We start from the raw sequence: 16,236 nt of genomic DNA on the forward strand, positions 1-16,236 counted from the left end.
ATTTGATTGTCTATTCTATTAGGTACAGAGTTATTAAGTTGCAGAGACTTGGAAAGCAAATGAGATACAAAATCATACAGTAATGGACGTAAACAAGTAAATAACATTGACAGAAGACACGAAAAGTTAACCTACTACTGTCTGTGTTGTAGTTGTTGTTCCTTTAGCCTAAATACGTGATCCTATAATTTATGGGATCAAATCGCAATGATGAGATTAATTTACTTCTTTATTAGATATCAAAGCAATTAAAACTGTGCTTTGATCTAACTTACTAATAAAAATAAATATCGCTGCATTATCAACAGTTATGACCATGAACGTGAGCCATGCGACGCAATTTGCAGCAGTTGTTGCCGTGGCAACGTCAGCCGGAAGTTGTGGTTGCCGTGGAAGCGATGTAAAGTTACACTGAAAAGGGGACGAGGAGAGTTTATTTTTAACCTTCAATGTCTCGGAAAGCTCTGAAAGTTGTGGTTGAACTGTTTTTCAGATCGGTAAGTTATTCAGTCTTCTCGACAGTTGGCGTCGTCTTAATTTATTTACTTTTTTGTAAATAAATGAGTTATAACTGGTTCATCAGAATTTTGTATCGTATAAATTTTAATTCGGCACGAGAACATAAGGCCAAAAACGATTTTAAAAGAAAAAATAAAATATAAAATAATTAATTGCGTCAATTTTTCAATAAAAATAAACTTTGACGACATATGCCACAAGTATAAATTAATTCTTATCAATCATAAATAATTCATGATTGTTAGAATATTATTTTGAATTGACTTTTGAAATGGTCTTGACTTCTGTCTTCCGTTTGAGGGCAGCAGAGAGAAAGAATCTGACTCCACTTTCAAGTCATTTCAACTTCCCATCAGGTCTCCTGTCCTGGAGTTCACCTGCCATCCAAAGACGATGTCTTCCTCAGCATGTTCATCATGGGTCAGTACGGCCAGTCCGTCTGTCTCCCCCCGGTGTTCCCCCTGTTGTTTCACGAGAAGATGATCTTTGAAAAGGCAGGTGACCCTTGTGTTGTAACTCCTTTAACACAGCAAATCAATGGAGTTTTATCTGACCATTTTTTCTTGAAATAAATATGTGTCTTAACATTTCAGATATTTAAATATGCGCATGACCCCGGAGACATCGCGGTGATGTTGGAGAGTAGGTATCTTAACATTTCATTTTATTCTTCAACACAATTATTAAAAAAAATGATGTGAAACATATAACAAGATTAATAAGTCTTCATAGCAAAATATTATGACCATCATGGTGGTGTCTAACCTTCCATAAGATTCATTGTTCTCTTCAACATGAATCCTTATCTCCTTAGATGAAACGGTCCAGATCAAACTTCTGCAGGTGACCCCACCATGTAAGGAGTCTTCATTATTATTTAAGTTCATGCTGCACACGTCTTTTATAAGTATTTATTCCATGTTTTTTCGTGTTCAGTGGGAGAAACTGTGGCGTTCTTTGAGGAAAGCGCTCGTCAATTCTTCTTTCCCGAACCCAAGCTGGTACCATGTTTTTCTGGGGTGGACAGAGAGGTCCTGATGACCCGGGCACCATCCTTCCGAGTAGGTCCAGCCCTAGAATAGACTGAAGGTAGTCTGGTAGAGAAGAAATGACTTTGTCTGTAGCGGACTTTCCGTGTATCATTGTATCATTTGGCGAGTCAAACTCTTAATCTTTCTTCAGGGCATCGCTCCAAGGTTGGAGTTTTGCACCAGCACAACTATTATTGAATGTTCCACTGGTGAAGGGATCAACATTCACCCCAATGTCTCCATGGTACGCAAATGACAAGATGTAGTAAAAGTCAATTGACACGTTAATAGAAATTGTATCTTAAATGGTTTGTAATCTCGCCATGTTTACTGACCTCTGCAGAGGTCATCTCTGAGGCGCAGCCTAAAACGCAGTGAGTCGAGGAGCTCTTCTCCTCAGCGAGGACGGTCTCCGGTCATGAACAGGACACACATCAGAGACTCTCTCAGTTCAAGGTCGCGGTCACCATCACCCATGAGGGTAGGAAGCTTCCAAAATCTGGCAAGGCTCAGCCTGGAAAACTCTGGTCGACCCATCTCACAGGTTCTTTTTCAAGTTTCCTATTCATGAAGGTTTTTTTGATCAGCGTCAGAAATAATATTTAAAGAGGTTTTAGAGACAGAAGCCCTTAAGTATCACCTCTGACGGTGGAGAAACCTGGTGAATTACAAGCGATTGTCATTTGGCAGTAGGTAGGTCCTCAACAGAACCCAATGTTTTTCGCCCAAGTCATGCAAACAAGACTGAAAAGGAAAGAAGGACAAAAGTTCATGCTTTAGCCTGATTTTATTGTTTAAAATGTTCAGGGAAAGATTTGTAAACAAACTGCTTCTGATAGAAATAATAATGTAAATCAGATGGTAATGTATTTAAAGAATACGGTAAAAGAAAGATGGAGCATTTAGAAATAAATGAACAAGTATGGAATTAAAGTTTGAAAGACTTTTTAAGATATTTATAAAAGCAATAGAGGCTGTAGTATATATATTTTTTTACCACCTTGACCACTCAACTGGGAAACCCCTGGTTACAAAACTACTACTGCTACATTTTCCACTACTACTACTACATTTACTTCTACTACTACTACTACTACTACTATTTCTACTACTACTACTAATAATAATAATTTCACTACTTATACTACCTTTACTACTACTACTACTACTACTACTACTACTTTACTACTACTACTTTACTACTACTACTATAACTACTACTACTATTACTACTACTACATTTACTACTTTTAATACTACTACTACTACTACTACTACTACTACTACTACTACTACTTCTACTACTACTAATAATTATAATTATAATAATACAAGCATTATACAAAATATTCATCACTGAAATAAAAAATAGATTAAAATATTATTTAAAAGACAAAATAAAGCTGTGTATAAATAAATGAATATCTATAAATTAAAATTAGTGGCTTTGGGAAAAAAGAGGGAAAACAAACATTCACCAGCTCGGAATACGGAGTCAATGCATTTGATATTTTATAACACAGAAAACCAAAAGATAAATCACACACATCTTCAGAAAATGTGTTGAACTTTAATAACAGTATATGCACAGTGTCAAAGAACACATTGAGTTCTGATTTTTCTGTAACACCAGATCTGTTTAAACTCTTGAACATTTTAAAAGAAGTGAAAAACAAGAGTTAAACCCCCACGTACAGCAACTGTGGCAACAACAGTGGGCTGACACTGTAGAAAACATCGACATTATGAAAGAATGACTCATCGGCTCTAAGTATAAAATGCAGTTAAAAAAGTGGACCAACTGAACTGAATTAATAAATCTAAAAATGTTACATACATTTTAACATTACATACAGGGGTAAAACAAGTGACATTTCTCATTTATTGTGCATTGCTGTAGAGTTTGTTCCTTCCTCTTGTAAAATGTACTTTATAACTCGATTTAAAAATGACAAACTTCAGCGTTCATCTTTTGTAGACCGCACGAAGGAATGTCAGTCCGTCTGGGTTCAGCTGTCACGAGACAAACCTTCGGAGAAGTTCTTCACCGTTGTGGAGAGAACCAGCTCAGACAAGCAGGTACGTTCAATAAAAACACGTCAAACCACTTGTCTGAGGAGAAGATGGCTACTCGTGTCATGTGACCTGAAGTCTGACATCATTCAGGACGCCATCATCCTGCTCCAGTAGAGAATGGGAAGATGTCCATGAGCGTGTTCGGGGGCTTCTTACAACACCAAGAGCTGTCCACAGACTTACTCATGTAAGTTAGGTCACGTCTAGATAACAATGTGTTTTTCTATCTGTTGTGTTGGTTGTCAAAGACTCTTGGCTTGGCAGACTAGCTTCTGTATAGAAGTAAACGTCTTCCAAACATGCTCCAGCAATTGAAACTAAAACAAGACGAACATTAAACTTACCTGTGAATTATGTGAACATCCTCCGTGTGTGTTTCAGGGAGCGTCACACGCAGAGGTAGAAGATGTTTTGTACAGGAAGTCGATCTCTCCAGGCCCACCGTGGTGATGGATCATGAAGCTATAACCCTCTCATGTTCTGACCTGATCCCCAGATTCTACCAAAGTATATATATATGCGAAAGAAATTCATCTATAAGTGTGTAAATAAAGATCCTATACTGTAAATACTCTTGAAACAGGATAATAGTGTTTTATTAAAATCAGTCACTCCCTCAAAAAAAAAGTGATGAAGAAGAAAGTTTATAAAACGCATTAAAAATTAACCCCAAGTAAATCTTTTATGATAACTGGCCTGTCAGAAAAGAACACATTACATTCTCTGGTCAAAAGGTCAAATTAGCTTTGATTTTTTTGTAATGCTCTGCAAAACAAAACAAAATTCCAAGTGAACACAACAGAAAATCCAGGTCCTCAAAATAAGTTTCTGTTGCATCTGTTGCACACTCCCCTAGTCAACCAGATGCAATACACAGCTTCTCATCACACGTGTCTGTATATAGTTTAAAGATCTTGTTTGCATTTAAGCTTTTGTTTTTCTTTGGTTTTGTGTCTATCCTTCATGTCACCTGTATTGGTCTCAATTGACTTCCTGCTAAATAAAGGCTCAATCACTAAATAGGTCCATACTGTTCTGCAACAGTCTGATCCACCAGAGCAACTAGACTGAAGATGAAATCAAATGTGCATTCCTCAATGAACATCATTTAAATTAAATTAAATGTTTGCTTTGAGTTGATCATTTTTTGAAGCTTTTCTGTTTACAACAAGACATGTCGTGTGTACAAACACTAGTTTATTATATTGTTTTTTATATCGAAACAGGGGACACACTAATTGTAAAATGGTTAAACATTCTTCAAAACCAACCACCTGACTGTGATCCAGTAAATCTTTAAAAGTCATTAAAAGCATTTTTTTGTGGAGGAGCTGTGGCTCTATGAGATCCTCCATCTTTATATGAAGTGTGAAGCTGGAACATTGTGATCTACTGCTGCTGCTGATTCAGGTTAAACCTAAGAACTGTTGCAACATTTCAAGAGCCCCCAGGTGCTGCTTTAGTGGTCACAGCCCGAGGCACACGAGGGCACAATTCAACATATATTTCTTCTCGTTCTGATGTTTCTTTGTGCAGTTAAGGAAGCACTGAAGAGCTAATATTAAAAACCTCATGATCCCATCTTTACTTTCAGCTCATAGTCACCCTGAGAGTCAAATAAGCACAAGCATAATGCAAATGGTGACTCGTCTATATAATAGTTAGTTGTTCATTTCTAAAAGACGATCTGCTTTGTTAATTGACCCCTGACTTTGAGCAGGGTTGATAGCATAATCGTTTTTGGTTTCAATGTGTATTCTGGGTCTTTTTTCTCTTTCTTTTTACAAATGAGTTCTGTCTTAAATATATAACCAACGGTTTATAAATGATAACATTCTGACAAGTGTGAGATTCTCATGCTCATACTCATGAACATAAACAAGGGGACAGCAGAATACCATCTCACGGACTGCATATGGCCCGCGTGCCACAAATTCAAGGCCCCGTTCTAGGTAAGAACAAGAATGAAGTCATCAGCAAAATGTGAGCAACCTTGTTTTATTAGTTTGCAGTTCCACACATTAGAGTACAGGTGGATTTATATGACACAGTTATTAGAGTCTTTACACAGTCAGCCATCGTTGTGTGCTTTTGAGAGAAGAATGCATGTCATTTGTGGCACTTGTAGAGAGATTCATTCTCTACTTATATCGATACACAATTGATCAACGTAAACTAATGTATCAAATAAAAGGTTCAATCATTTTTGACTTGACAAGAATATGTTCAACAAAACACATTTACAAAACGTAAGAAAATAATGAAATGCATTCCCATTAAAAAAAAAAATAGAATCATAAATAAAACGACATAATATAAGTTTAAGAATTGGTATTAAAAGTCTCAATAATAGCGGGTCATACACTGTGGCAGATGAGAAATACCTGACAGTAGACCAGTAATACTTAGTTATTAGTCATTAATTACTAAAACGAATGATATACTGTGAGTAATCCGTTAAATTACAAGTAAACTGGAAAACATGTATATTGACAAGATAATGCAAAGATCTGCAATTAAATGAATATGTTTTGTCAAGAATACAAATGATATTTTTAGAAAAGGTGTGAACAAACAACAGGATTGGCACATGTACGTTGAAATGGTAATTGTTAAACATCTCAGCCGCGCAAAATATCTTTTGAAGTCATCAAGATTTTTAAATGATTAAATTGCTGTTAACATCAACAAAACAATCCAGTTAAAATCCAATTAATACTTATACATATAGGTCAGTAAATAAACTTTCATTTTAAACTTTTAACATAAGTAGAACTCCATTGAAAATTTGTTTTCAGGTCAAACAAGTTACCTAATGGATTTGTAATAGATCTGTCTCTTATTTTAAGTGCATCAGAACAGTGGTTCAAGGACAAGTCTAAAGTGATCTCATTTGTCTTTTATTTGAGCAGATATGTAAGTATCGTCTCTTAAGACTGACTCACTGAATCATCTGACCGTGTTACGGAATCAAAACGATGGTTTTAATGGTTTATGGTCTTTTGAAACCGTTTCAGCTGGTGCTGTTGTGCAATCTGGCTCCAATTGCAGTAAATAATCTCACAGTGTTGAATGACTCCACGAGCCTTCAGAAACGTGTAAACTGACTTCCATTAATTCTGTCAGCATTTCTTTATAATATTGCTTCATGCAACATCGCGATCAACCTCTCGTTATAGGTTTGGCACAGTTTAAATACACATTAAAAACTACAAGCAGTGCATGATGGGAGTTAGCTCTATAAGAAAATCAAAATGTCTCCATTCTCATACTCCGTGACGTGACTTTTACTGTCTATTCAGATCATAATATTGAGAAGCTGATCATTTATGGTTTATTATAGTTTACTATAGGTTTTATAAAATACAAATAAATGTATTTTTGTTGTATTTTTTGCTAAAGTTTTTTAACAGTGTCTTCGGAGTTTTGACTGAAGTTCTTGAAAAGACAAGGTTCCTCCTGGAGTCTAACGCAGAAGAGACTTTGACATTTATATGACATATAAATGTGCAAAGACATTTTATAGACCTATGATTTGTCCTTGAAGTACGGGAGCAGCGACAGGCTATTTTCTCACAAACATTTTAACGCAATATTCAGGCAATAAAATATCCCTCCAGGTATCCCCGGATACGTCTCAAAAACATTCACCCTCTTTTCTTTCCTCAGTGAGAATTTGCTGGAAAAAGAAAGTCTATATGAAATCGTTTCATATTTTGGCACAAGTTCAGTGGAGGAAGGAAGCACTTGAATCGTTGGTTGTCCCACGTGGAAAGGCGGCTATCATGGATAAGCTTAAGATAGATTTATATTGCTGATGTTTGAGCCTCAGCTGGTGTCTCTCTCTCTGGACATGATGAATTTTGGTTCCTCACCATACCAAGCAGCAAGTGTCTTCTGGTCCGACATCTAGAACTGGGACGTCTCGGTGAACGAGATGGCGTCTGTCTTGTCGACAGTGAAACCCCCATTTACGTAAGATTTCTTCTCACACTCGTCGTCATCCAGAGTGGCCTCCAGAGCAAACGGGTTGGATATGTCCGCGTCCGAGTTCAGGTCCATCCTCTCCAGCTCCCTCTTGGATAGTTTTTCCACAATCCCTGCTCCGTAAGCGTCGCCGAGTACGTTGATCATCGTACGAAACCGATCTCTGAAACCAAACAAGTCATTTAAACCTTTGGAAAGGTTTCCCCGACACATCAAGATACTTCTTATTTTAACTTACAGCAGCCAATCTACGGCAACAATCAAAGTGACGTCATTGGCAGGAAGTCCCACAGCTGTCAGTACGATCACCATGGTAACCAGCCCTGCATTCGGGACTCCTGCTGCTCCGATACTAGCCACGGTAGCTGTTATACTGAAATAAAATGATCGAATTATTCATATAGAACTTTTTATGAAAAGTGTTTTTACAAGAACGCAGAAAGAGAAGAATCCTAACAGAGTTTACGATGTTTAAGTTAATCAAACCCAGACCGACTGTGGGGTCGTAAAGTGCTGAATTATGGGATTAGGACTTGTCTTGTTTAACACATGTTTACAATGGTGTTTACTTATGGGTAGGTGAGGTAAAAAGTGTTTCAGCTTAGTATTAATAAATAATATTATAATATTATAATATTAACCAGTGATACCGGTTTTCCTGATAAGAAGCCAGAGGCCAACAGATGTACAACATTTGTTTTACCATTGTTATGTATTTAACCTGAGTTTGAAGAAAGCAAACAGAAATGTACCTGATGGTGACAATCTGACCCACATCCAAAGCATAGTCGTTGAGCTGAGCGATGAAAATGGCTGCCACGGCCTCATAGAGCGCTGTGCCATCCATGTTAATGGTGGCCCCGACCGGCAGCACGAAGCGAGTGATTCGCTTATCAATGCAATTGTTCTCCTCGGCACATCGGAAGGTGACGGGCAAAGTGGCAGAACTGCAAGTGGAGCGTTCCTGTTAATCACCTGAACCAACATGAGGAAGAGAGTTGAAGACGGACTGACCTGGACGAGATCATGAGGGCCGTCACCAGAGCCTGCGCCATGCCCAGGGTGAATGTGTAGGGATTCTTCCTCACGATGATGAAGAAGATCAGCGGGAGGCAGATGATGGAGTGGATGGCAAGACTGAAGAACACATAATAATAATTAATGGATCATAAAAAAACATTTGGAGGCTGAAATCCTTTTCAAGACTATACATTATGTATTCCAGATATGTAGAATTTCACCATGAAATGAAAAAACACATACAAGTATTGATTGTTGTTATAGACAATGACAGTGAGTCTTACTTTCAATGTGTTGCTGTTTGTAAACTACTCTACTTATCACAAATTCAGTCTTTTATACAACACAAATTGAAATGATAACTTCAACAAATGTTGCTATTTTTTCCAATTGACCTCCTCTGGTGAAAGAACAATATGAATGATGTATAATTTGATTTTATGACGGGAAAGTTATGAGGCAACAAGGAACTTTTTGTGCTGATATTGCAGCATCACACTTGTAAAATTGTAAAAACATCCTGGATTACCCCACATGGGCGCTTCCACTACTGCCCTGCTGACCTGACTTTAGGAGAATTTACTTCACAAACCTAAACGGTGTCACGAAGATTTAGAGCCACGAATGAAACTCGAATTATTGGACTTGCAGCTTGAGCAGTTCTGAATGTCCTTGTCTCTTATCAGTGGTTGCAGCCCTTACAGCGTCAGCAGAGGCGGGTGCGACCCAAATGTCAGCCATAAATTCCCCAGGTCTGGAACAGGAGGATATAAAGTCATGGACCTGCTTACCCGCTCAGAACAGTCACCATGTAAAGACCCATCTTTCGGAAGATCTCCCAGTCTTCCACCTCGATGATCTTAGCGGCAATTAGGAACAGGATCCCTATTGGCATGTAGCTGAGGAGAGAAGGAAACGTATCAACGATGCACAACGAGTGTTTTTTCACTGGGAAACTTTCAACAAGAATCTTGTTCCGATATTGTATTCTTTTACAGCGCTTTGTTAGCTTTGTCTAGTTTGTTACCTAGGCTATTATCTCCGCTTTCTTAAGTCAGGTGTGACAGGAGGACCAATATTGGAGGAGTGGAGGAAGTGCACTCTTTCTTTATCCAAGTTGTTAACACTTCATCACTTGGGCTGGCATTAGGACTGATCCAACTACCTCTCAGTTTACCATCTATGCAAATATAATGGGAATCGAACCAATGTCAAGCAGAGTTCTTACTGCAAAAATAGTTGGAATACGCATCTCACCAATGCTAGTTTGAATTCACACAAGAAATACCATTAGCCTAAGAAGAGCAGAAAGTCTTCTGTGATTTATTCTATTTAAAATGTTAAATCTTCGCAAAGAAAAATGAAGGCACAACACATCTGCCAGTACCTTGCAAGTCCCTGACTGATGAAAGAGGAGTATTCAATAGTAAGTCATGTAAATAATTCAAATTAAAAATAAAAATTAAGTCAAAACACCAGCCCAGCGTCCCACACAATAACACACAATAACACTTTCACAATGTTTGCAAGAACATTTTGCAACTTGCCAAAGAGAGAAACAATTTATCAGTGCAAAAGCTCATTCTCCAGGTTGAGGGTGCTGAGAAAAACGTGCATATGCTTATTTGCACCTTGAATTGAAAAGTAAGGGTAGAAAAAATACTAAAGACTCAAATCTTGAAATAGTTGTTGTGCTTTCTTGATAATTTAGTAAACATTTAGCATCAGCAAACACACTAGAACTTTAATATAAAGTACTTCTTTGTGTCAATACCAAGAGCACAGCAGAATAAATGACCTGACGTATGATCGCTAACTCCCGATCACAGCAGCACTTGAAACTGAATCGTCATGTTTGGACCAGATCCAAACTCACCACATTATAATCTGAACCAGCTTCATAGTCGCTTCATTCAGAGCATCAAAGAACTCCAGCAGGATCCTCCCCTTTTCACCCATCTTCCCAATGACAAGTCCGAAGGCCACACAGAAAACAATAAGACCGAGAACGTTGATGCCGTCAGAGTACGACCCGACGAGTTTGTACTCTTTAGTGATGTTCTGAAAACACAGGAAGGAAAGGATGTCAGTCACGTGGGAAGATGATGCTTGGAAAAAGGACTGGAACTCTTTGTTTCGGTTAATAAATCACAGTTGTTCAGAAATAATTAACGATACCTCCACAACTGCTGAGATGGTGGTTGTTAAGGGTGGAATGGTATTCGCTTCACTTGGAGCTTGTGGCGGCTCCAACTCTTTGCGCTTGGTCTTGTACTGCAGAGTAAACAATGGGATGTCAGAGTCTGTGTTAAAGTTTCTTAAGTTATTTGGTTCATGCTTGTCACACCTGTTGAAAACAAGCCTGCACCAGGTTTTCTGGAAACATGTTTCTGTTTGTAAAGAAAACATAAAATGTTAGAATCCATGAGTGTAGTTGATTTAAAGATCCATCACCTGATCAGATCCAGAAGAGTGTCGACTGTCGTGACATTCGGGGTCGTTCCAACTCTGTCAATGTTGTCTGTGGTCTGAGACACGCCTGGTTTGATGGCCATCACCAAAATAATCCCTGTGAACATCTGACATTTCAGTCTATAGTCCGCTCCTGGATATGGTCTCACAGGTCTCAGATGGTTGTTAGATAAATGGTACACAAGATACAGTGTCACTCACCGAGTATGACGGCGATGATTGTCGTTGAAAAATAGTAAATCACAGCCCTAAGACCGATTTTACCGGAGACTTCTGAGTCTAAAGCAGCAACTCCTGGATAGAAAAAACATGTATATTTATTTACCAGGAAATCAGAATATGTGGTGGTTTTAAATTAGTATTAATTATGCCTTTGGTAATAACTAATACCAAAGTTTTTGGTATCTATCTGGAATTGAATCTGTATTTAATGAACATTTACCTGTGATCATGCTGGAAATGATGAGTGGCAGGATGACCAGCTTTAGCATTCTCATCAGGATCTCTCCCGGGAAGCCGAAATATTGTTTGGACAGGTAGGACAGTGATGAGTATTCTCTGACCACCACACCGAGACTGATCCCTGGAACATCAGAGGAGAGACAAGTGGAGTCAGAGGACGGTGTTTCTCAGTGTTAATATCCATGTCGCTGCTTTAGTCAACCCATGGACCATTTTCCCTGTAAGACTTGGACATGGACTTTCCACCCTCCGTACCCTGGTGTCTCTTCAGAGAAGCATTAGATTTGCGGTTTTCTGAGATTATGGTGAAATCAATCTCTCAACAGCTCAAGGACGATTGTTTATTATCAAGCCGTGTAGCCCTCTTCTCTAGTCTCCCCCTCTCTCAGTCTTATCAGTCTGAGCAGACCTGAGGAGGTTGTAAAAGACTGAAGGATGACACAGCAAATACGGCTGCAGGTGTCTCTTCAGAGAAGCAACTCCACGCATGGGGAAGAAAAACTGCTTTATCTAAATTATTATAAATGTAGGGCACCGTCTTACAGCTAGATGGTTTGATTACAGCTTGAGTCCTTTCTGTGTGGAGGTTGTATGTTTTCCTCATGGCCAAGTTTACTCTGGAGACTAGAGTCTTGGTGATAAGTGTCTGAGGATGATACGGGTGGAGTTATACCAAAGGGAATACAGAATTTGGTGGAGGTTAGGTTGGGGGAATCCTCCTCGACTGATAAGATAGATCATTCTAGATAAGGAGCAAAATAAATAGATCCTAAGGAATGTTGACAGAGAGGGTTTTGGCAATTCTATTGGCAACCAAATTTAGAAATATATCAATATGTAGACATGAAAATAATTATGTTGTTAAGGGTCTGAGGGATATAAAGCTTCACGTTGGTTGCAGAAAGGAGGTCAGTAACTCTTTACTAAGCTTTACTGAACCTTCATAAAGTAATTCCATTATTCTCCAAACTAATGTGAATAACTTTAGATACAAGTATTTTCTATCGATACATTATTTGTACTAGTAGTTGATGTTTTCTTGCTGTCTCACTTGTAACTTGTAACTAATTTTGTTCTATCACTAGTGAATGAAATGCATAAAAAGTTCCTTGAAAACAGAGTTAGCTTGGGACAGGAGCAGGACTGGTGCAGTGATAAAGCAACGAGGAAAATTCAGGGACATAAACAGGAGAAAAGCAACATTGATGGAGAGTAGAGGAATATGCAAGGACAGCATATAATTTTCTACAGAAAGCAACCAATATTTATGAAACAGTTGCGGATATTTCACATTTTCAGTGAGGTGGAGGATGTAGCACAAGTATCCAAATGTTTCTCAGTTTGCGTGTTTAAAGTTGTGAGGTTTGGTTTGCCAAATACAACATGGAAAATTCCCTGAGTCATCATATTATGTCAAAACAATTCAGTTCAAAAGTAGCGTCATCTATAGACAAAAACAAACTTTCTTTTTAGACTATCATAAACATAGGAACTCTAATAAAAAAGGGGAGGTGTGTCACATTTAAAAGATTTCCGGATTTAAAGTAGCCCATCACTTAATGACTCACGACTAGTTAATTTGTAACACCTTGATAACAAAATTCTTAACTCCATTTCCCTGTACGTCAGTGATTGATTAAAGACTCAAACCCTTCATACAAATTTGGTTTTTAGAAGAGACGTGGCTGTATCAGTTTTGTATCATGACATAGATTTTAAAGATTTTAAACGTTTTATTTTGACGTGTGTTAATGAAATATTTTTTTTGCTAACAAGAGACTCAACATGTTTTAAGGCAGATAGTTAACCACCACACATTACTTCACACATTCTATAAAGTTTGAACATTCAGCTGTGAAGAAACACTTTATTTTCATTTTCCCGCCTTTATATGTAAAATGTCTGTGATGGAGATTCAAACACCATTGATAAAAAGATTAATAATAATCTGTATTTGGGCTTCAATGTCTGTTTCAATGCTTTATACTGGGTTATACCAACAATACAGTTACAAATGTGAATTGAGCTTCCCTGTCTACAAGCTAAGCCACATGTTTATTTGATCTGTTTGGTGAAAAATGTTCACCGGTTCGATACAAGCAGGTTGTCGCCAAAATGTTGATCACACAAGCTGTCTCTTCAGTCTGGTCACGTTTGAGCGAGACAGAGGGGTCTGTCCTTCAGCACATACCATGCACCGTATTCAAGATGTGCAAATATTTAGACAGACTGTAAATTGTAAATGACATTTGGTCGATTGTTCTTCACCTACCGAGCAGCACTGACACAACTGTGGCAATAAGAAGCCAGTTCCTCCTCAGCAAGCCTTTAAAATTCATGCCCCGTCGCTCTTTGTTGCCTATCATGTCCATGGTGCTGCTGCTGATGTCCTGCTCTCCGAAAGGAAGGAGAAACACAATGGCCTCCCGTCACAGATATAAAAGACTCCTGCGGTTGATCAGGTGCAGATGAGGCAGAGGACAGAAGAAGCGTCTCTGCGTTGCTACAGCGAAGGATGCAGCTGTCAGACTCTGAGGATGGCGAGGGATGGAGTGAGGGAGGGAGGCTGAACCGCTGAGGAGGAGGGAGGCAGCGGGAGGGAGAAGGGGAGGGATGTAGCCCCTCCCCCCCACTAGGTGTTTGCCATGATGTAATTCATGTCAAGCCAAAAAACAGATGTATTTCAAAATGACAATAAAAAAAATGAAATATTTTCTTCTTCTCAGTATTGCATGTAATAATATTTAATTGGAGATGAAATGCCTTAGTTGAGACTTAAATGGTTTAAATGGTGAAAAACAAAGAGTGATACAAAGAATTCAACTGTGACACACATACAAAATACTGTATATTCTTGTGAGTACCAGCACTTGTTTGTTCAATACTATGTCAGCTTCTATCTTTATTACAGTAACACTTGTTCATCTGTGACTCTGTGATCCATTTTTCGGACACTTCTCAGACCCTCCTTAGATTAAAGGACTGAAGCATTACAACCTTGACTAATATCTTCTATCTACAGATACTTTCAATATTCTAGCTATTAAAACAATTGCTAAAATTAGCATTACAAAACATAATGGTATGATGCTGCAATACCATGTGTACTGCAAATATTTTTTTGGTACATTTATACAACAATAAACCCTTAAAGTACTAATGATATATAACCCTGGTGTTAATGCGATTTCAAAAGATTAATTAAGTTAAAAAAAATCTTATAAAGATACACAATAAAATAGCTAGTTTTCCTGTGATATAAATAAACCCGCTTATAACGCCTGTATTACTTTAAACGTCCAAATGTTGCTCTGCTGCCATCTAGCACTTAACTGAGGAACATGTACACATATTTGTCTTCGCTCAATAATAGATGACATCAGTGTGACGTCTAACAACTAATGATACGCTTGTTTTGAAGGGTATATGAGTTCCTTTTGTTCTATAGTAGAAATATATCACAGCTAGCATGGATTCCTCCGATTTTTAAGTACATTTTTTTAAAGAAGTTTGCTCATTTGCAATGTGTCCATCCATTTTAAATACTTCAAAGGCAGAAAACAAAATAAAGGGCTACATGTGTCCTTTGGTTGAGCTCTTTAGAGATCCTAGAGAGCTTGGTCAATTGATAATACTTGACTAAGCTGTCTGTGATATGCTTCATCCTTCATGGACAGAAAAACAAGTGACTAAAGCTTTTACCACTGAATGGTACATGTAATTTCTTGTGTGGCTATCTTAATCACTGTCAACTTCACAGTCCACATTATAACATAAATATTAACCTGTATTAATTATAGAATAATAATATTTTAAACCTGAAACATTCAAGGATTTATTTACACTGTATATTTTTTATGCATTTCATTCACTAGGAATGGGTTGAAATTAGGTACAGACATGCAGATAAAACATCAGGAATACAATTACTACTGCTACTACTACCTCTTCTACTACTACTACTACTGCTACTACTACTACTACTACTAATAATACAAATCAATAATAATAATAACCGCTTGTATGGAATGACCCATGGGACAATGGATGAGGTGGGAAGGCCTGGAAAAGAGAAACCTCACCTGGAAGCAGCTCTGTATGATGTGCTCCCTTCTCTAAAAGACGTGCAAGTGTGGTATGGCGAGGATCCAACCTGTGCCCGCTGCCCAACTCCAGCTCCTCTCAAACACATCTTGACCGCCTGTAACACCAGCCTCACACAAGGCCACTACACCTGGAGACACAACCAGGTCCTGAGGAGTCTGGCGGCAGCAACTGAGAGCAAGAGGAACAAACTACTACTTGCTCCTCAGAACATCCAACTCCATCACAACACTCGTTTATGTCCAAGAGGGACAGAGAAAGCCAAACCATTCCAGAACCAAGCCAGAAATGGGTCAGCTAGCCATGGCCTGAGATTGGAAGACGCTAGTTGATATCGGCCAACAAATAATCTTTCCACCTTAGTTCCATGGGAGACTTTGACCAAAGAAGCGTTTTAGCGCAATAAATAGTGCTGCACAGAACTGGCAGCAGGGGCGCAACAACTAGGATGGAAGGCCAACGTCTACCCAACTGAAGTGGGATGCAGAGGTGTTGTGGCTTGTTCTACCATGACACTGCTTTTTGATGAGGTTGTCTCGTGTTGATAGGCTGAAACACCCTATGA

The 16,236-nt window shown here is 38.4% G+C and overlaps 2 protein-coding genes across 2 annotated transcripts; one reads left to right on the forward strand and one right to left on the reverse strand.

Annotated features, from left to right (window-relative positions):
- The first annotated feature begins 343 nt into the window (after positions 1-343).
- On the forward strand, positions 344-4,263 carry spata6l (spermatogenesis associated 6-like). The gene is made up of 10 exons (XM_087788221.1): positions 344-497; positions 876-1,013; positions 1,113-1,161; positions 1,334-1,375; positions 1,456-1,580; positions 1,702-1,794; positions 1,894-2,094; positions 3,529-3,629; positions 3,717-3,813; positions 4,008-4,263. The coding sequence occupies exons 1-10, from the start codon at positions 450-452 to the stop codon at positions 4,074-4,076; spliced, it is 963 nt and encodes a 320-aa protein (XP_087644347.1). The 5' UTR covers positions 344-449; the 3' UTR covers positions 4,077-4,263.
- A 1,345-nt stretch (positions 4,264-5,608) lies between these two features.
- slc1a1 (solute carrier family 1 member 1) lies at positions 5,609-16,048 on the reverse strand. Its single transcript, XM_087789735.1, has 13 exons — positions 15,650-16,048; positions 13,840-14,098; positions 11,548-11,688; positions 11,307-11,399; positions 11,088-11,202; positions 10,981-11,023; positions 10,812-10,907; positions 10,510-10,694; positions 9,425-9,532; positions 8,628-8,750; positions 8,366-8,560; positions 7,852-7,986; positions 5,609-7,776 (listed from the first exon to the last, which is right to left on the reverse strand). The coding sequence occupies exons 2-13, from the start codon at positions 13,937-13,939 to the stop codon at positions 7,536-7,538; spliced, it is 1,575 nt and encodes a 524-aa protein (XP_087645861.1). The 5' UTR covers positions 13,940-14,098; positions 15,650-16,048; the 3' UTR covers positions 5,609-7,535.
- Positions 16,049-16,236: the final 188 nt, after the last annotated feature.

Source organism: Callionymus lyra, chromosome 4, assembly GCF_982586985.1.
Source record: "Callionymus lyra chromosome 4, fCalLyr1.hap1.1, whole genome shotgun sequence".
In the NCBI taxonomy this organism is placed as follows: Eukaryota; Metazoa; Chordata; class Actinopteri; order Syngnathiformes; family Callionymidae; genus Callionymus; species Callionymus lyra.

Bases quoted from the DNA above. Each gene is read 5' to 3' on its own strand.
- spata6l (XM_087788221.1), top strand. From the start codon at position 450: ATGTCTCGGAAAGCTCTGAAAGTTGTGGTTGAACTGTTTTTCAGATCG. The intron at 1,014-1,112 runs GCAGGTGACCCT...TTAACATTTCAG, and splicing joins AGAAGATGATCTTTGAAAAG to ATATTTAAATATGCGCATGA. The intron at 1,376-1,455 runs GTAAGGAGTCTT...TTTCGTGTTCAG, and splicing joins TCTGCAGGTGACCCCACCAT to TGGGAGAAACTGTGGCGTTC.
- slc1a1 (XM_087789735.1), bottom strand. From the start codon at position 13,939: ATGGACATGATAGGCAACAAAGAGCGACGGGGCATGAATTTTAAAGGC. The intron at 11,400-11,547 runs GTAAATGTTCAT...TTTTCTATCCAG, and splicing joins CATTTCCAGCATGATCACAG to GAGTTGCTGCTTTAGACTCA. The intron at 11,203-11,306 runs GTGAGTGACACT...AGATGTTCACAG, and splicing joins AATCATCGCCGTCATACTCG to GGATTATTTTGGTGATGGCC.